General features: G+C 42.7%; 1 protein-coding gene and 1 pseudogene across 1 annotated transcript; one reads left to right on the top strand and one right to left on the bottom strand.

The window, feature by feature from the left end:
- Nucleotides 1-1,590: 1,590 nt before the first annotated feature.
- LOC146386068 (uncharacterized) lies at nucleotides 1,591-3,363 on the top strand. Its single transcript, XM_084930056.1, has 4 exons — nucleotides 1,591-1,807; nucleotides 1,917-2,072; nucleotides 2,487-2,579; nucleotides 2,784-3,363. The coding sequence occupies exons 1-4, from the start codon at nucleotides 1,706-1,708 to the stop codon at nucleotides 3,123-3,125; spliced, it is 693 nt and encodes a 230-aa protein (XP_084786182.1). The 5' UTR covers nucleotides 1,591-1,705; the 3' UTR covers nucleotides 3,126-3,363.
- Nucleotides 3,364-10,142: 6,779 nt separating this feature from the next.
- LOC146386067 (uncharacterized) lies at nucleotides 10,143-11,456 on the bottom strand (annotated as a pseudogene).
- Nucleotides 11,457-21,865: the final 10,409 nt, after the last annotated feature.

Below are 21,865 nucleotides of genomic sequence, written 5' to 3'. Positions count from 1 at the left end.
GGCTCGCCGTCCACCGCTGTCAGATCCACTTTATCTCTTTTTTTTTACTGGAAAGCACTTTCGTCAACCATGTTGCTTTTAAAGTGCTCTATAAATAAAGTTGGATTGGATTTTAAAATAAAAGTTGAGCTGATTTTAATGTATTACAAGGAGTGTTTTTCATTATTATTTTTTAAATAAACATACAGTGTTTATATTAAATGCTGTACTAGAAATAAGCTCAAGGACAATAAAAGGGCATGTGATTTAGTTACATTCAACTTGTATGCAGCAAAATTAAAAATAAGTTACCACAAGTTGTTTTTTAATTTGGTAAATAATTGATAAAATGTTAAAAGTACTGGTTGTATTTGACCTCATCACCAGGATGAGTTGGAAATACTTCAAATTCCCTCAGGTGGCCTTTTGCTGGTTGGATTGCCACTACAGTCTGTAAACTGTAGAGGTAATTTTGTGAGCTCATTGGATGAGCAGTTTCTGAAATACTCAGACCAGCCCATCTGGCACCAACAACCACGCAGTCTCTTTCCCCCATTCTGATACTTGCTTTGACCTTCAGCAGGTCATCATGAACATGTCTGTATGCTTAAATACTTTAATTTGCTGAGGTCTGATTGGTTCACTAGATATTTGTGTTTACCGAGCAGGTGAACAGGTGTACCTGGCAAAGTGTGTGTAACCCTCAGTGTTACTGACATGTTCCACACTGATGCACAACAATACTCTGTGCCCCACACTGTTTTATTAAGTATGTCTAATCACTGTAGACATTACATGTACCTTCTTAGAGGAGAGGTCATACAGTGGAAGATCTTGTTTCCATAATTACTGAAACTTCCCAGTTGCATGGGGAATTTGGACTGCTATACCAAGACAAAGACTTTGACAATCAGTTTTTCAGTGTCATCTCGACTGCTGACTTGTATGACAAGGCCACTGTTAAAGTCATCCTTAAAGAGCCAGTAATCACCCTTGACTTACAACCAGTATGTGAATCAGGATCATCGTCTGCATTGAACTCTTCGACTTCAGTGAGCACCCATCCTGCAAGTACTACTGAAACGGACATCTGCCCTGCCAATCATGATGCACCCTCACAGGTGTCCGACTGCGCATCGTCAAGTTCCAGTGACACCATCATTCTCCCTGATTCATGTCGCCCTGCTGCGTGGCCAGTGCCATTTCAAGTACCGGAGTTTTCCCGAGACATACAACTAATCCTCGCTGAGGCAAACAACTCATATCGCAACACTGGAAGACCTTTCATGGATGCCAGTGTTAAATCAGCAAGAATGCAAGACCTTGCAAAAGTAATTTTTTCGTACACTGCTTACCCAACCAATCAGCAGATCCTCTCAATGGCTGAAGCCTTGGTTTCAAAGTTTCCGTGTCTTAAGGAGCCAGGATCATTTGCCGGCTTATATGGCTGGTGGCAGCGTATAAAAAACAAGATGCACAATTACCGTGCCAAGCTAAGATCTCGAAAATTTTCTTACCTGGAAATTGAAATTAATGCCTTAAAAAGGAAGCATCCAGCTGATGCAGTGCCATCAAAGAATGTAAAAAAGCGAAAAAAAAAAAAACAGAGGTTAATTATCTCCCTCCGCATCCTACTGGAGAAACCCAAGAGACACTGGAGAAAGAGAGGCTGGAATTAATTTATGAAATAACAAAGAAAAACAACGCAAAGATAATTGCAGACAAAATGAATAAAACGTTCTCTAGCCGAAGACTTGAAGTGGTCAGCCTCTGCCCCTCTGTGGGTGAGTTAAAAGAAAGGTGGCCAGCATTATTCACTGAGGCTCAGGTGAGTATGTGTGATAACTTTTCCTTCCCACCAAAAAACATTCATGTTATAACTATGAGATCTGGTCTGTCATTTGAAATGTCATTTTTTTTGTCCCCTTACTTCTTAGATCATCGAAGAGTTCAGACGCATCACCACAGTTTCTTTGGTGGAGACATTCATGCTGAAACTTGATGAGTACACACCAGGTCTTTTGCAGCTTATGCCTGCCAAAGGAGGAGCTGCTGGTTCCAAGATGAGACCTCTGCTGGACACTTTGAATGACGTATGTTATTTGACTTTTTTCACAAATATGTAATTATGGAGGGCTGCAGTGGGTAGCACGAAGGTCCTGGGTTCAAATCCTGGCCCAGGGTCTTTATGCATGGAGTTTGCATGTTCTCCCTGTGCATGTGTGGGTTTCCCCGGGTACTCCGGCTTCCTCCCACAGTCAGAAAACATGGCTGTTAGGTTAATTGGTCTCTCCAAATTGACCTTAGGTTTGAGTGTGTGCGTGCATGGTTGTTTATCCTGTCTGTCTCTATGTTGCCTTGTGATTGACTGTCCAGGGTGTACCCAGCCTCTCACCTGTTGAAAGCTGGAGAGAGGCATCAGCCATGTTTTTGTTTTTAAGTAATTCAGTCTTAATGTATGTAAATCACTCGACTTAGTCTTTTCACTAAATTGTATCTCCCTACAGACACAGAGCATTGAGAAGAAAAGGGATCTCCTTATCTGCTGCCTCATTAGCTACCTCGGGGAAAGACAAGAAGATCTTTTTCATGACTGCCAGGTTTGTCATATTGATAACAGATTACTTATTAACTCAAGGGATCCTAATGTTCTTCTCTCCTGTCCTCTCCTATCCCCTGTTCTCCCCTTCTCCATTCATCTTCTTTCCACTCCCCTCTTTAGATCAACTGAAATATATTGAAAAAGCATCTTAAATAAAATAAAACGTGTGTATGCTTTTTCTGTCTTTCTTTTTAACACGTAGGAATGTGAGGATTACACAGACAATATGATGAAGGTGATCGTGATCCACAACATCATGGCTGAGGAGGATCCATCAGATGTGTTCATTGTGATTGAGGGAAACCAAGTGATGGAGGGATGTGGAAGCCGAACAAAGGCATGTGTACTGCTGATGGGACTGATATATGCCCTCAACCTCAAATATCCGAAGGAGCTGAAGAACACATTTGACACTTTTGAAAAACTGTTTTTGGAACTTGACGGGGCGAAACTACTGAACAAGGTCCACGACCTCAAAAATAAGCTTATGCAATGCACACACATTTCCCCTCTTGTTCCCAGAGGATCTTTTGTCCAGACATAGCTTGATGGAGCTGTAATTTTTCTTCTGACAGCAAGCACAGAAACTATTGAATGTTGGTGATAGTGTTCTGTTCTATCTATACATATGTTTGATAACGTACATGCACAGAAACAACCTTGTAGAGTTTCTGTGCTTTTGGCTTTTAAAATGGACTAAGTGGCCTTTGAAAGTGTTGTCTGCATTAGCTGTTGTGTTGCACTTTATTCTGTGTTTTTATGGAATAAAAACATTGAGATGATGAACCATTTGAATATCTTTTTTTTTTTTTTTTTGGGGGGGGGGGTACATTTTACCTGATATGAATAGGTAATGTTTATCAACTGATAATAAATTTTATTAGTAATTATCAGGTATTACCAACTAGCAAACAAGAGATAATTTTACCTAATTTCAATGAGTAAGTAGCTGTTGAATGTATACATAAATATGGGGTAAATTTTACCCAATTTAATTAAGTATTTCATAGCTTTTTATTGAAGCTATATTATTTACACAATATATTGAACTAAATCTACCACAAAAAAGTCAATGCAAATTGTTCCCTCAGATTTATTGGGTAAATTCTATAGATGACTTCTTACAGTGCATGACCTTAAAAACTCAGCCTATGCTGGAAAACCCTCCAAAGTGGCCGAATGAAAACAATTCTGCAAAGAAGAGAGGACCAAATTTCCTCCACAGCGCTGTAAAACACTCATCACCAGTTATTGCAAATGCTCGATTGCAGTTCTTGCTAGATGACAAAACCACTTATTAGGTTTAGAAGGAAATGACTTTTTCTACATGAGGTAAAGTTGGAGAGCTGTTTCCCCAAACTAAATGAAATCATCATTTAAAAAACTACAATCTGTATTTACTCTGAACATCTGTGTTAACATTTGAAATTGGAAACATGTAAGTGTAACAAACATGTTAAAACATAAGAAATCAGGAAGGGGCATGTATAGGAATTTCTTTTACTTGTGTATTAATCACATTATTTTATTGTATGATGCCTTGGTGCCACTGGATTTTAACATGTCTCACACTCATACAGTAAGACAAATGGTGGGGGTGTAGTAAGGAAGTTGGGGGAAGCAGACAACTCCACAGGAAGAGTCTTTTGTGTCTTCGAGGACTCTGGGAGGTAGCAAGGGAGTGTGAACCTTAAGGTGTGAAACAGCTGTGTACTGCCTTTTGTTCCTGGAGAAGGTATTTAACTGAGAGCCATGCTAGGCTCAGGGAGACTCTGCTGACCGTCTGTCCCGCGGTCATGCAGGGACTTCATCAAGCTTGGTTGTCTGTTCTTTGTGTGTTTGATTAAAGAATGTTAGCTACCGCTCACCGCTCGTCTGCAGGCTTTATTTGAATGGAAAACGTCCACAACAGGCAAAAAAAAAGCTTTTTGCTTTGATTTAGAGCAGAAGTTTTTTGCACTGCATTTTAAAATGAAAACATATTGCATTTATTTACAATTAAAGACACACAGAGCAGGAAGTGTGTTACTGTTTTACATCCACAGACACACAAGAAAAGAAGCAGGCAACATGAGGTCAAGTTATGGCAATTTTATTTGTGTATTTCAGTACATGTATTTAGATTAGAGTTTTTAAAAAACAAACAAAGGTCCCAAGAAGAAGGATGGGGTGAAAGAAAGGTGGAGAGAGGGGGAAGAAACTATTGATGTCCTCAAACTTGATGCTGCTGGGTCAGTTCTGTCTCAGCAGTCTGCTCCAGAATCCCCTCCTGTCCTCGGCTTGCTTTTCTTTTGCCTTCAGTTCTTTGAAGGTTTTGTTGAGCTGCTCCTCGGCATCTTTAAATGTTTCTTTCAGCTGCTGTTTGGCCAGTTTCACTTTGTGTTTGAGGAGCTCTTTAGCTTCCTTTTTGTGCTTTCGTATTTCTTTAAGTGCGTCTTTGCAGTCTTTCTTGGTCACCGCAGAGCCGGTCATTTCTTTCTTCAATACCTTCACCTCAATTTTCTCTTCCTCCAACACTTTTTGAGCTTCCAACAATTCTTTCTTCATATTTTCAATCTCATTTTCTGCCTCGTGTTTACGTTTTTTCTCCTCTTCAAGTTGTTGCTTCACATGCAGTATTTCCTTCCTTAGTGTTTCAGCTTCAGCCATTACATTTGCAGCTTCTTGTGTTGCCAACTGCATTTTCCTTTTTCCCTCTTCAAAAGCTTCCTGCACCTCCTGTAATTCCTGTATCACATTTCCTGCCTCCTCCTTTGCAGTTTGATATTTATTTTTGGCTTCTTGTGCTGTGGTTTTCTCTTCCTCCAATGCTTTTTGAGCTTCCAACAGTTCTTTCTTCATGTTTTCATTCTCGTTTTCTGCCTGTTGTTTTCCTATTTTCTCTCCTTTAAGTTTGAGACCCACATGCAGTAATTCCTGCAATACTACTTCAGTTTCAAACTTTGAATTTTTAGCTTCTCCTCTTGATTTTTCTGCCTCTTCTTTTAATTTGACATTTTCAGCCTGTATCATTTGAAATTCTTCTTGCAGGTTAATCAGCTGTACTGTATTGTATGGTGAAGCACTCGCTGATCCTCTTCTCGTTCTCCCTTGATTCATTTTGGCCTTTTAAACAAAGGAACCAACCAATATTCTAGCCTGCTGTGTGGGTGGGCAACTAGAAATCACTGGTGGGCAACATGAGTGAGGAGAAAACTGGAGCAGCCAAGCAGGGAGCTGCAGGTTGCTGGTTTGAGTCTCTGTTCAGATGCTGGTGTCTCCTCTCTCTGAGATGTCTGCAAACAGTCCCAGATAAAACAATAAGGATAATAAACAAACACGTGACTAAAATAACAATTATGACTCTGATGTGTTTCATGTGTACCAGGATGGCCTCTATACAGCAGTCGCTGCAAGCATCCACATCGGCACACTTACTTTTCTTTAAGCAGGCGTGCTGGGGTCCTCCTAAGGAAAGTTTGAAACTTCATTTCCTTCATGCTGGTGAACTTTTTACCAAATATTTTCATCAAAGCTTCTCCATCACTGACAGGGATTGTTTGGATCTTCACACTCATCTCCACCAACCCTAAAAAATGAGTCTCACTTTGCTCATATAATGCCAGGAGTGTCTCCATATTCCACAAAAGTATGCAAACATGTAACAGTATCCCATATTCATATAAATATTATTGATATTATAGCAAAAGCTGTCACCAACACAATTGTCCCAAGTGCTTTTTTTAAACAGGATTTTCAACTAGAGGATTTCCCTATAGCTTATTTTTTTAATATTTTGTACACAATAACAGAATAATTTCAGAAAAACACAAAATGACTGGTGTCAATATTATTTGCCCCACAAAAAGATTGAATATAAAAAATACTGCAAATATTGCACAGTTGAAAAAAAAAGCACTACAGCTCAGTGGTTCCCGCCCTCCTTTGTCCTCCTGTTTCCCCTCCCTCTCCCCTCCAACGAGGAGTTTGATGGCGTGTGGGACAAAGGAGTTTTTAAGCCTGTTGGTTCTTGTCTTTGGGAGAAGCAACCTGTCGCTGAACAGGCTCCTCTGATTATTTACCACCGTGTGCAGAGGATGCCCAGCATTGTCCATAATGTCCAGCAGTTTCTTTAATGCCCTTTTCTCTGCCACTGTCACCAAAGTGTCCAGCTTCATGCCGACCACAGAGCCAGCCTTCCTGATTCGTTTTTCCAGCCTGGATGAGTCCTTCTGTGCTGTGCTGCTCCTGAGGAAGTACAGTCTGCTTTGGCCTTTTTTATACAGGTGCTGCATGTTGCATGACCAAACAGACAGAGACAGTGGGATTACACAGGACAAAGCTGAAGACAACTGACTGCAATGGACTGCTGCAAGGGGGGGAGACGAGACTACAGTGGAAGGAGGGGGAGGAGACATGGAAGAATGCTGTTGTTTAGTGTGGGAGATCAAATTGGGCTAAGGAACCTGGGGAGGAAAACCGACTGCCTTTGAGTGGAGAATTGAAAAGTGTCTGAAACACTGCAAGAAGGAGAGGCACACAAAATCACACACACAAACAGAAAATGCATTAAATCTACTAACACATTGTTATGGAAATTTTAACAATAACCTGCAACACACCCAGTGAGCTTGATTTGAAGTGGGTTTAATAAACACATTGCAATGTGGAGAGAGCATCCCAGTGAAACACCAGGACCATCTCTGAATTGTGGCCACCACCCTTACATCTTATGTACAGAGTTTGTCTGTGTCTATATGTCAGGTCGGGTCTGACACTCCACCTCTCTGGGAACTCTCAGGCCCTCCAAAGGCCTATCTCCTCTCACCACACTCCCTGCCGGTAACTGATGCCCTCAGGGGTCGGTGCGTTGGTGGTTCTTGGTGTCCGGAGCTGGGCGCTCAGGTATGTACCAGCTCACTCCCGGTGACTACTTGGCGGGGCCTGGTGCCTGTTGCCCGGTCAGGCCTCTTCCGGGGCAAAGGGGGCCCTCGAGCCTCCGGCCTCTGGGCCTGCGGCTCGATTCACTCTGGCACAACTGGCTGCCGGCAGAGCCGGCGGGTACGCCAATGCAGCCCCCTCTGGCTTCTGCTCCGTGGCTACTGGGTGACCCCTCATCTGGGGCTCTCCTCAGCTCTTCCCAGGAGGGTGGCACGGATGCCCCTCCGGTGGTCCTCCTTGGGCTCTCGCACTCCGGGGCCTCTGGATGTCTGGAGCCTGGATCTCCTTCATGCCTGCTTCATGCCCTGGGGGACAGGGCTATGGCTCTCTACACCCTCTAGCAGATCATTACATGGGGAAACCTTTTGAATACAAGCACGCTGATCCACACAGGTGTGAACACAGGTGTTCACTGTTCATAGACATAAACTACACCTTTATTGGCTGCGATTTCCAAGCACATTGTGCGCTGTCGGTCCTGCTTGCTACACAACAACATTCAATATTTAGTATTTACTGCTGTTTACACTTAGCTAGATTAACGTGATGGTCAGTGGCGGTCCTAGCCTGTTTGGCGCCCCGGGTGAACACTCTCTCTGGCGCGCCCCCCCCACACACACACACATAAAACATATTAAGGCAGAGACACATATGAAGACAGAGAGAATATGCATAGTATGCAACCAGCTACCAAACAGCCATCATAATTCGTCATACAATGAGAACAGGTCAAATCAACAACTGACAATGACTAATTAATATTAAAATCTGTAACATAATGTATTGTTTGGAGTTTAGTCTGTTACTGTTGCTATTTTTACCATTTCTTCTTGGAGCAACTGTAACCCACATAATTTCCTTAGGGATTAATAAAGTATTCTGATTCTGATTGTTTCAGGATGACCTGCCATTATCCAATCACACATCTGCTTACCTGCATCTTTTGCTCGTTTCTCCTCCTCTTCTTTTCTCTTTTTTCTAAACTGAGCACCTGATGGCTTTGAACTTTTCTTGTCCATCTTCCATTGGTTTTAATTTCGCACTCCAGTATGAACACAAATCCCCCAACCCGAGGATCGCCACAACATAACCTAATAGACCTACACCTTAGTTCACAGATTCACTTTGTCTAAGGTGTATTTCTGGGATTTCACACAACCCAGGATTCAAATCATGAATACATAATGGGCTTGGATTTACAACATTATGGATGAAATATGCTCTATTTGGAAGCAGCAGCTCCCCCCCACTCCCCTTTCGATGGGTTGTGTGTGAGACTTTAAATCATCAAACTCTAAATTATAAATGTTAAATTGTTATTGATCCCTTTACTCCTGGTCCTAAAGTTATATTTATTTTCTTACTCTTCTAATATTTATTGTTTGTTTTCTTGCACTGCTGTAACTGGAGCCTCGTCGTCTCGTCTCTCTATATGCTGGACTGTATGTAGCGGAGATGACAATAAAGTTTACTTTGACTTCAGCAGCAAGCAGGCGCACCGAGGGCTCTCGCGCTCACTTTTCGCATATAGAATTTCAAAAAAACATGTGTGCAAATGTTGTGCCCTTAAACAGGGGAAATAGTGAGGAGAGGTGAAAGAACGGCACAGACACACAGCTCTCACTCTCACTCGTCTGTATTGAGTTTCACAAGCAGTACAACCAAAACAATATTCTTATGGATGCACTCAGTCTCAGGACAACTGTGTCCAAACTAAGTCACTATTGTTCGCTGCATTAGCTGATGAGAATACTTTAGATAACATGAACTGTAGCATTAGGCAAAAACATCTTGTTAACTTGCACATGTTAGCTGACACAGTCACTAACTTTCCACAGCAAAGAAATAACACTTTAAGTACTGCAGGTCTTTCAGTAGTTAACTTATACAGATAGTACCAGAAAAATCTTCACACAATATGGCGGAGTAATAGCGAAAACTAGCATACACAGCAACACAGATTAACTGGAACTTCTCAGAATAGTCAGCAATTCACATCTTTCGCTACAATGAACAGTGATAACAACATAATAATCAACGGTAACACACATTTATACAGATCTGTGCATGGCAGTTACCTTAAACAGGGGAAATAGTGAGATAGTGAGGAGAGGTGAAAGAACGGCACAGACACACAGCTCTCACTCTCACTCGTCTGTATTGAGTGAAGGAGGAGGCGTGCGAACCCACCTACTGGAGCCCTGAGGCATTAACAATGGATCGACGCACAATCAACCCAGGCAAAACTTTCACTACTTATCTCCCTCTATATTCCCACTGCATATTCTATTCGAAAACAGTCAAAGCAACAAATAAAACATTAATAAGGGCATGACATGAAATGTAAGGAACAGAGATGTACAACTTCAAAACTAATCAAATTTATGATCCACCACATACTCCCCCTCAGAATAGATGTTGTCCTCAACATCCAAATGTTTAACATTTAGCACAAACGTGGAGTTATGACCATTATTATCACGAAAACCACATACAATAAACCATTGCATACTATAACTGTTTCTTGTACCTTATATGTACTCTACAAGAATAGTTTCACAAGCTGGAACTCTTTTCATACATTCTTTAGTGTGGGTTATTACCCAAAGTCTTTCAGTGTTCTCATACAATCTGTATGAATTACAGTGTCCATGCAGTTACATTAACACAGTCTGCTGCTGGCTTGTGAACAAAGTCCATTTAGTTGCAAGCACAATATGAATCAGTTCAATGTCCAAAAGTCACTTTGAATATGAATTCTGTGTTAAACAGTCCATTTACTTGTGGTTGGTGTGGAGTGTAAGTACATTGTCTCTGTTCAATAATGTGTTTCGTGTGTGATCACAATGTTTCTTTTCACTCAAGTCCATACAGTTATCAGTGGCAGTATGCCTGAACAGTCCGTGGAACCATGAAGTGTGTATGATGTGATGGTGTTCTCAGGTTATAACAAGCTGGTGAACCAAGCCGATCATATGTGAAGATCTTTGGTGGTTTGCGCTCTCTACTCGGTCGCTGATGCTCTTGCTCAAAGGTCCTGCTGTGTTTGTCTGGAACAGGTGCAGGAACGGGTTCCTCCACTGATGGTTCCTCGACATAATTTTCCTCTTGGTCAGGTAGTTGTTCACATTGGTTCAGTACTTCATGTTCATTCTCTGGCTCAGATGACATGTTTTCCACTGTTTGAAGGTGTTTGGCTGGTTCATCAGTGCTCATAGGATTCAGTGTCTGAGGGTAAAGTGGCTCAAATGGCTGCTGAGATGACACTGGATAATACTCATCATCGTCATCCTCTTCCTCAGCTTGTTCCACTTCCTCACTTGTCTCCACAGCTCTTTTTCTTGTTCGTGGTCACACTTCAGTTTCAACAGGCAGATGGTCACATGGCAGAAGAAGATTGCGATGCAATATCCTTGATCTCCCTTTTGCTTTCTCAGGTCTGAGTTCATAAACTGGGATATCTCTGCTGACCTGACGAACGACTGTGTGAACCACATCCTCCCAGTGGTTCCTCAGCTTGCCTGGACCTCCTCGAGGTGTCATGTTCCTTATTAAAACATGATCACCTGGCTGTAATACTGAGCTCTTCACCTTGCTGTCATAATGTTTTTTACTTCTTACAGCTGCTTTATGAGCATTTTCTCTGGTGATCTCATATGCTTCTTCCATGCCTTGTTTCCATTTTACCATGTAGTCATGATGATTGCCATCTCCTTGTTCTGAGGTCAAGCTGAACAGCATGTCGATTGGCAATCGTGGGGAGCGTCCGTATAACAAGTAAAAAGGGGAAAATCCAGTTACCTCACTGCGGGTACAATTATAGGCATAAATCAGTTTGTTAAGCGAGTCCTTCCAGTTAGTTTTCTGACTCTCTGAGAGTGTTTTCAGCATCTGGAGTAGTGTCCTATTAAACCGCTCCACTTGTCCATTCCCTTGGGGATGGTAGGGAGTAGTCCTGGACCCAGCAACTCCACAGTAGTTTCTCAGTTGTGCAAACAGATGATTTTCAAATTCAGCACCTTGATCATGATGTATTCGTGCTGGAAAGCCAAATCTTAAAGCATAGTCAATAAAGATTTTGTCTTTGTCTTTTGCCGTTTTACCTGATTTGGAAGTTGTGGCATACGCTTGGGCGAAGCGTGTGAAATGGTCAATGACTACAAGGATGTATTCATAACCCAATGGTTGCGTAGTGACAATTTTAGTCAGTGGTGCTCTGCTCTCATGACACGGCTTCTGTTTTATGCAAACACACCTTCTGGTCACATAATCCTCCACTTCCTGTTGCATATAGGGCCAGTAAAACCGGTCCCACATCAGTGACAATGTTCTCTCTACACCTTGATGGCCCATTTCATCATGTAGCTCATTTAGTACAGTATTTTTGTGTATTTCTGGTAGGACCAACTGTTTTCTGTGTGCTGTTTTTCTGTGCAAGATCCCGTTCTCATCCATCTCCAATTTGTCCCACTCCCTCTGGAGACATATGACCTGTGGGCTGAGTTGTCTTAGTTCTAAACGTGATGGTTTTTCCTGTGTTAGTTTACACTGAATTACAGGTCCAATAGTCGGATCACTTCTCTGGTCCTGTTTGATCTGGCCTTTTGCCAGTGGAATGATGGAAACATCTGTGGCCATGGCTGAACACCTGACTGAGACACCCATGGAGTCATCCTGCCTTTCCACTGTCTGTGTGGTTGCTCCAATTACATCGTATGCCATTTCCTCTGTGCATTCATTCATAAACGTTTCCATGTCTACCGGCATCCTGGAGAGGCTGTCTGCGTCCACATTTTCTTTACCAGGGCGATATTTAATTGTGAAGTGAAAATCTGCCAGTTCTGCTAGCCATCGACACCCTGTTGCATTCAGTTTGGACAGTACATAGGTAAGTGGATTATTGTCGGTGTACACGGTGAAGAATGGTGCATAATATAGGTAATCACGGAATTTTTCTGTGATAGCCCACTTGAGAGCAAGAAACTCTAACTTGCCTGAATGCAGATGGTAATTATTCTCAGCTGCAGTTAAAGTGCGGGAACCATAAGCAATCACACGAAGCTTTCCATTCTGCTTTTGGTACAACACGGCACCTAATCCCTGGTTTGACGCATCAGTGTGAAGGGTGAATGGCTGTGAAAATTCTGGAAAGCCTAGAACAGGGGGCTGAGTTAGACAGTCTATCAGCTGCTCTAGTGCTAACTGGTGCATGTCGGTCCACTCAATAGGTGTGCTCGAAGGGACACTACACCTGTTTCGCTTTGTTTGCCACTTTAATCTTGTGTTTCGCTGGGTCTCAGCATCTACAGGTCCCTTGAGCAAGTCATACAGAGGATTTGCAATTCTGGCAAAATCCTTGATGTATTGTCTGTAATAACTTAGTAGGCCCAACATTGCTCTTAGTTCACCAACAGTACCTGGCCGTTTGTTTTTCAAAGCTGTTACAGGAGCAGTGTCTGCGGGCTCTATCCTGCTTCCCTCTGCTGACACAATCCTGCCAAGGTACCTCACTTCTGTCCTAAACAGGTCACACTTCCTTGGTATGAGTTTGATTCCGTACTCCCTGAGTCGGCGCAGCACTTTCCTGACATCCTCAACATGATCCTCAAACGTTCTGCTAAAGACAAGGACATCATCGAGGTAAGGCACACATATTTCATCCCTTAACCCTTCTAAGCACTCCTCCATGCAGCGTTGAAATGCTGCCGGAGCATTCATCAGTCCAAATGGGATTCTGACCCACTCATACAGGCCCCAGGGGGTCACAAAAGCTGTTAGGTGTTTACTGTCTTTGCCCATGAACCCCTGGTGGTATGCTTTACCCTGGTCCAGTAGAGAAAGAGAGTGTTGCCACCTAAGTTGTCCATGATGTCTTGTACTCTGGGAATGGGGTGGCGGTCTGGGTGAGTCTTCCTATTCAGCTCTCGGTAGTCAATACACAAGCGCAGTGTACCGTCTTTTTTTCTCACACAGACTACCGGAGAGGAGTAAGATGAGTTAGATTTTTCCACCCACCCCTGAGCTATTACGTCCTGTAGGTAGTTTTTCATTTCCTGATACAAGGGTTTTGGTACAGAGAGATAAGTCCGTGTGACTGGCTCATTATCTTTCAATGAAATGTTCATTTGCAAGTTTTCAACACAGCCTATGTCATCATCAGATTTAGAGAATGACTCTGATTCTTCTCTTAGCATCTGACTAACAGCTTGTCTCTGGTGGTCATTCAGGTGAGTCAAGTCGACAGGTGGGTCCCATTGTTCACTTTTAGGTGTGTTCTCACCTGAGCTCTTAGCCTGGATGGGACGGACTGATGCAGTAGGGAGGCAGTCAGTTTTGAATACATTAGCAGGATATATTGATGCAACAGACTGCACAGTTCCAATAACAGTCCTACTTGGCAGTATGATGTCCTGGCTAGTGGGATTTTGTACACTAATGACAATTTTTGGTGTCATACCAGTCTTTACTAAAACAAGGGTATCACAGATCTTGAGTCCTTCAGGCCGCTGTGGGTTCTCATGAGGCTCGAAGATCAGGGTTCTATCTTCTTTGAAAGGTGGGGCTTGCACTCGACACTCGATTTGGATGGAGCTGTGTTTAGGCACTTCAACTCTCTCATTTGTTGTTCTTACCCTGTGCTCACATGGCTGTCCCACAGTCACTGCATTAACAAAAGCTCTTGCCCTACTCTTTCTGAGGTGAGGAAAAGCTACTTTTACTGTTTTCATGAGTTTCTCTTTATTCTTATTGTTTGTCTTATCCTGTACTCTGTTTGCAACTAGGTGTGAAATCACATTGAAGCCAATTATGGGGCATGACTGTTGGTTGCCTTTTAACACTAACACAGGTATTAGCAGATCTTCATCATTAGCAGTAAGTTTGAAGCTTACCTCGAGCCAACCAATATATGGTATTTCTGTCCCATTGGCTGCTTCAAGTTGCAGTGGTTCAAGTGGGTCTACTAGTTCTGCTATATCTCTTAGTTGGACATCAGGCAAATGGGTCAGGCCGCATCTACAGCACAAATTTGTGAACCAGTGTCCCAAAGTGCCTGGATTCTTTGGTTGTGCAGAATATTGGGACTTTTCAATGCTGTCGGTTGCCCCATGTCCCGTGGGAGCAACCTCCCTTAGTTTAAAGGGCTCCCTTTATCTGATTTGGTCAGTCTAGGTGCTTTACAACCTGCACGGAAATGCTCACTACTCCCACACCTAAAACAAAAGCTGGCAATATGCCTCACCTGCAAAACATCTGGGACGGTGACGTGGTGAGGGATAATATCGCCTTGGTGCGAATCTTTGTTGAAACTGTGCCGTCCCATGCACATGCCCAGGTCCATGTGATGAGTGGTATTCCTGTGCTGCTGCAGGAGGGTGCTGGTGGTAAAATGGCATGCAGTTTTGTTCAGCCTTAATGGGGGTGCTGAGGTGCTGGGGTTGTCTTTTGAATGGTTTCTCTGATTTGGGAAACTTCAGCCCTCAAGTCTTTCAGCAGCACCATGTCAGCACGCATTTCCTTTATTTCTGTTAGAAGATCAGGGGTTAGAGGGGCTGGTTTCTCTTGGGCTGTGCTTCTCTTTCCCACTGGGGAATCATTAGACTGGACAGTATTTACAGCTGTTACTCGTGATGGAGCGGCATGTTTCTTTTTGTCCTGTCTTTCCTTTTCATTTGCGACTGCAATATTTACCTTCTCGAGCAACAACTCATCTGAAGTATTTGTTTGCAGGAGGTAAGGTTGCAGGTCACTTTTAATATTGTCATTCTGAAGACCAGTCAGGACAGTATGCATGAAAAGGCTCTGGACTAAAGCTGGATCATACTTTAGACTGGACTCAACTTCCTGAGAAGCAAACAGGATTTTCTGTCTCAAGTCCATTGTCCTGATCAAGAAATTTTGGGGTGTCTCTTTACTGCTCTGAACCTCAGAGGTAAGTTGTTTGTATAACTCTGTGGCACCTTTCTCCTGGTAATGAGACCTGAGGATTCTCCTAAGAGCAGGTAATGTGAGGTTTTCTTTTCCTTCAAGATAACTCCTTAGCTGCAAGCCTGGCGTGATAGCACGAATTACAGCATCAGTGATTTCTGATTCTGGGTAGCCTCTATTGATCCCGCTTTCAATTTGTCTGGCCAGACTGGGGAATGTCAGCCTGTCTTTTTGCCCCAGCTCTCCTATTTGGCCTGATATCTTAAAATCTTTGCGCCACATGGAACTGTTTGGTGCTGTTGGAATAATGTTTCTCACTGGGGTGCGAGGACTTAGGGCAGGATTCATGCTATTTCTCAGGTCATGCATTTCACCCTCTTTTTGTTGTAAGAGCAGTCTTAATGTCTCTATCTCCTCCTGGCTACTTTCCTGGTCCTGGACAGCTGGATCCACTGTTTCATTCACACTTTGTTTTTTATCCATTTGAATGTCACTTATAATGTCCTGGATATTAAGAAGTTCTGACATACCTTGGTCCTCTCGGGTAGCCAGCTCTGTGCGTTCAAGGTGCTTAACTAAATGTGAGACTAGCTGGCTGCAGGTTTTATTAATCACAAACTCTTTTCCTGGTCCTGAGATTTGAAGTACATCACATGATTTAATCAGCTGCTCTAAGGTCAGTTGATACAGTGTTCCTTTAATCTCCAGCTCTAGCTTTTCTACTTCAGACTCCATGTTGTCAGAGGAGTTAGCACAAGCAGTCAGTTGAGAAATGATCAGACTTAGTTGGCTTTTACTGCCCCCTAGTGGCCACCTTTCCACTTCAGGATACAGACACCAACGTAGGTCTAGCGATGTCTCTGCTGCTTCGCTATGCTCCTTTCTGATACCTGGGTCGTCTGGGGGGGATGATCAACAAGAGGATTTCTCTTACAGGTCAGGAATGGTCCTTGATGAAAGATTTTTATTTTTGTGATTATTGTTTAGTTGTAGCTTCATTAAAATAAAAAGAGCTTGTGATTTAGATCCACCACAGGAAAGGAAAGTGGAACCAGATGTGTAGAGGAATGCGGTGACATACGATACTACCCCCTGTGTTAACAGACAAGTTAACGGTCTCTCTCTCTCTCTCTCTCCTTTTATGGGAATGTTTAAATTTCTATACATACCAAGCTACCTCCTGTTTCAGCAGACAAGCAAACAGTTTTTCTCCTTTTATGGAAATGTTTTTGTATTCTGAACATGCCACTCCTACTTCCTTGAAAGCTCATTCGGAGTATAAATAAAGAATGCGCTGAGAGCCCTGGGCGGTTTTTCTGTGTCACTTCTGTTGTGCACGCTGGTGCAGAGCAGATCGGACCGTGACCGCCCATGCGCATGTAAAAAATAGATATCTGAGAGTGAGTTCATTTGCCTTCTAACAATTTTCTCATCACAGTCCTCAAATCAATCATCACAGCGGTGCCTCCAAATGTTGTGCCCTTAAACAGGGGAAATAGTGAGGAGAGGTGAAAGAACGGCACAGACACACAGCTCTCACTCTCACTCGTCTGTATTGAGTTTCACAAGCAGTACAACCAAAACAATATTCTTATGGATGCACTCAGTCTCAGGACAACTGTGTCCAAACTAAGTCACTATTGTTCGCTGCATTAGCTGATGAGAATACTTTAGATAACATGAACTGTAGCATTAGGCAAAAACATCTTTTTAACTTGCACATGTTAGCTGACACAGTCACTAACTTTCCACAGCAAAGAAATAACACTTTAAGTACTGCAGGTCTTTCAGTAGTTAACTTATACAGATAGTACCAGAAAAATCTTCACACAATATGGCGGAGTAATAGCGAAAACTAGCATACACAGCAACAGAGATTAACTGGAACTTCTCAGCAAAATAGTCCGCAATTCACATCTTTCGCTACAATGAACAATGATAACAACGTAATAATCAACGGTAACACACATTTATACAGATCTGTGCATGGCAGTTACCTTAAACAGGGGAAATAGTGAGGAGAGGTGAAAGAACGGCACAGACACACAGCTCTCACTCTCACTCGTCTGTATTGAGTAGTGATGTGTGAATCATGAACGAATCGTTCAATACTCGAGAATCACTTTACTGACTCATGAGTCATGATTCACAAGCCCAACTGACTCACTGACTCATCCCTGTTGCTGTTAGCAGCAATCTATCTAGCTTATAATTAAAACTGTGGAGAAAAACACAACATCCAGTATCTTAACAAAAAAATTTCTGCTCTGAACTGAAAGAAAAAACCCTGAGTAGAAGCTCACATCAAGACAATAGACTATGTGCACATTAGCATATGCTACTTCCGGTGCGGAAACTCCTGTGGGGAGCTTTGTTTCCGGTGTCCTATTCACGCCTTGTTTACGGTCCAAAACAAGTTAAGCAAATGAATGAATCAAGCGGTGATTTACATTTCTCTAGATGTCTTGGGCATTTATCCAATATATCTGTAAATGATGTTCATCAACTTGTCGATATTTTTCCCCCGCGCCTCAGAGCAAAAGAGAAAAGGGATTCAAATGTTGTCAAAGGAGCTTGCAAAGAAAAGCGTCTGGACTTCTTTAAGTTGCTTGAAGACGTTTCACCTCTCATCCGAGAAGCTTCTTCAGTTCTAAGGTCAAATGGTGGGGAGTCCCAGATTTAAACGTAGTGGGAGTATCCCCCCGCAGAGGGACAGAAGGACCCCCTGATGATCCTCTAATCGCCTGAGCCAAGGTGTGAAACTGGGTGTGGGTCCCAATCAGCCAGGGTTTCGGATGAGCTCGTTGTGAAACCTGGCCCCACCTTATCATGCGAATTCCTGAGGTCAGATGGCCCAGGATGTAAGTGGGCGTTAAGGAGTCTGGGGAGGGAAGTCAAAACTGGATTATAGATCGCAGACAGTTGGTGTCGTAAACCACCACCTCTGTTCAAGGAGGATTCAAATGTTATATTTCTCAGTATCTGTAAACAGCGGTCCCTCGTTTATCGCGGGTGTTATGTTCTAAAAATAACCAGCGATAGGTGAAATCAAGTAGCCAATGTTATTTTTTGATGGTGCAAAACGTTTCGTCGACATACAGTACTGCACTTCAGAGTCACACTGCTAGCGATCGATGCAGCGATTCTGTACTGTACAGGAGAGACGTCACGGAGGAGATCGTCTGCAGCGATCAGGACGCAGGACACAATGTGATGTAAAAAAAAAAAAAAAGCATGCAAACTTGCACTAAAAAATCTGCAAAACAGCGAGGTGAAAGGTGAACCGCGTTATAGCGAGGGACCGCTGTAATTTTGAAGGTAAGTCACAACATACCCTTCGTAAATACTAATGTATAGAAACCCTTACCAGCAATCATTCATTTTTTGTGTGGCTTTTTTTCACGGTTTGTTAACATGCTGTGTAAGTGTGTACTTGACTAGCTGATATCGACATAACGGGGGAAACATCTGGTTTGACTATTCTTCACCTGTAGTTTGAATGCTGAACATTTGCCTGTTTAAATCATAAGACCAGTCACTATACAGAGATGTGCTTCTGAATGTGGACGATGTGTCTTCTGCTGCAGTGATGCAGTTCTGCTTGTGTTGAGTGATGTAAACAACTGATCGATCTAAACTCTTTAAACATCAAAATTGATCATTAGATTTTTTATGACACAACAGTGGTGAGTGTTCCCACCTTCTGCTCTTTGTAATTTAACGCAATCTTTCCGTTTTCAAGTTTTGGACATGATTTTGGAGTATATCTTTGCAGTAGCGATTGACCGCAAAGTAAAGCTACCGGAAATGTACAACCCTACATCCGATCTCAAACCAGGAAGTTAGCATTTTCTCGTGCACAGGGTCTATAGCTCCTCGGTTCACAGTAGCATCGCTCTGCTAACATGCTAACAGCACATTTGAGCTACTCACCCCCTCCCTCCTGTGCTGAATCCTAAGTGTAAGTGAATCACTCAGGTCTCACTAACCCCCTCCGTCCTGTGCTGAATCCTAACGCTCCAAACGCGCTAGACTGACGCGAGTTTCAGGCGTTTTGGCGTTTTGGCGACGCAAATCTGCTTCCGAATTTTCGCAGGAGCCGCAATCGCGGGTCATCGCGCCTTTCCATTGACTTTACATGTAAACCTGACGCTCTGGCCGCCTCTATCGCGTTCTGTTCACACCGAATGCGATGGACGCGAACAAAACGCCCCAAACGCCCCTAATTTGACGCTTGCACATTCGCGCCTCAACGCGTGTCCAAGAAAAATCCATAGCGCGATTTTGACGCACGTGAACCGGAAATGTGGGAGGAATGTGGGAGGAAGTTGTGCCAGACCAGTATCTTTGCAAGATGGCAGCTGTCGAGCTAGCGCTTGAAGAGAGAGTCTCCCTTCTCCATGTACTGTGGAGAGCAGAGCAGCGGCGTAAAAGACGTCCTCGCCGTACCTGGGTCCATCAGGTCCTCCAGAGGCGTGAGCAGTTTGGTGAGTTTCACCATTTGCTCCAGGAGCTGTGCCTGGATGACGGCCGATTCCAGCGATATCACCGGCCAGTTTGAGGACCTGCTTTCCCTCGTCGGTCCCAGCATCGCCCGCCTAGACACCAATTACAGGCGCCCAATCCCACCTGCAGAGCGCCTGTCCATCTGCCTGAGGTTAGTAAAAGTATTTAATACGGTAGTCCTTTATTGATACCTGTGCTAATATATGCTAAACCATCCATTTATACACTGCTAACATGGATGTGCTATGCTAACAGTGAATGCTCTCGGTGTTTACTGATAGCAAACTGTGGTACGGAGACGACTGTTTATAATATTTCTAGTGATACTCAGAAGGTCTCATCAAGTCCCGATTTAATTCGATTTATGCTGTTATCAGTGTTTGCAATGATAGCATGGCTGTGGTGTCACATCAATGTATGCGCTCGGTGTTTGCTGATATCAAACTAGCATTAGGACCACTGAGTTAACCTTTGTAGTGATACTCCTTTTTATTTAGACCTGGTTTAATTCTGGGATAGTTGAATATTTGTATGTAATCCCTGCAGCTGTCAGACTCTATAACAGGGGTCACCAGCCTTTATTAAAACAGAGTTAGATAAAACTGAACAGTTTGGTTCATCTTTAGTTACATGGTTCTATCTTGATAAGCTATGTCTTATCACAGATTAATTTTTCAAAAATATGAATGATTTAAGGAAGGAAAGGGCTACATGTCAACATACAACTCTTTATTTCTATTAATGTCTTACTTCATTCCTACCTGATTGACATGTTTAGGAATTATGAGTGATTGGCACACTGTAGTTGTAAAAGTTGCTACCAATCAAATTATGATATGTTAAAGTTAAAACAAAACACAACTGTTTTAGATATTATCTAATATACATTTTGTAATTATCCTTATAATTACAAAATGTTTTATGTAAGATTTATGTTTTGTGATTTAAATCTGACATCACAAAAGTATTTTGGAATTTGAATAATGTATTTTGTAACTGCAGTACACATAATACTAATTTTGAACAATTTTGTCCAGGTTCCTTGTCACCGGGGACTCCTTCACGACCAAGCGTTCAGTTACAGAGTCGGTGTGTCCACGGTGAGCCAGATCACCCCCCAGGTAGCGACGGCCATCTGGGACTGTCTAGTGGACGACTTCATGGCTGTGCCTTCACCTGGAGACTGGTGGTCCATCACAGAGGGATTCCAGGCGCGCTGGAACTTCCCACTCTGCTGTGGAGCTCTGGATGGGAAGCACGTCCAGACAAAGGCACCCCATATATCATATAGGAGACACACACATTGATATACACTAAATATTTATTTCATTTCTTTTTTTGTGGTGCCCAAATTTATGCACCTGCTTGATTTTGTTTAAACAATTATTGCACACTTTTTGTAAATCCAGTGAACTTCTTTTCACTTCTCAAATATCACTGTGTGTGTCTCCTATATGATATATTTAACTGACATTTTTTATTGTAACAACCAACGATTTATACAGGAAAATAATGTCAATTAACAAGGTTGCCCAAACTTTTGCATCCCACTGTATTAGTATATTTTGTCATTAGTATAATATAAAATAAATTCTACATGTGTCAAGTCGTGTGCCAACATTTGCTGTGTAGTAGAGCTGAGACATTAGTCATTATAAAAATTTATTTGAAATAATATTAAAATTCTCAAACAGAAAAACATTAAACATAAATATAAAATATAAGTATTTACAGAGAGACAGGAATAAAAAGGACCCAGCTGCTCTCCAGAGCAGGAACAAGGCTGAGGAGGAAATGCTCCATTGGAGACTGGTGTGGCCTCTTCAGGGACTCCAGGATGGCCAGCTCCACCACCGATGGACCGTCCTGGGACCCGTCCCTCATCTGCCTCGGAGCTGTCCTCCTCTGTGGGCCTGTAAAACAGCACAAAAC

This window comes from Perissodus microlepis, chromosome 6, assembly GCF_051167445.1.
Source record: "Perissodus microlepis isolate ML-2025 ecotype Zambia chromosome 6, ASM5116744v1, whole genome shotgun sequence".
Classification (NCBI taxonomy): Eukaryota; Metazoa; Chordata; class Actinopteri; order Cichliformes; family Cichlidae; genus Perissodus; species Perissodus microlepis.
Note: the sequence above shows the minus strand (reverse complement) of the source record. Positions and strands in the feature narration are given on the sequence as shown.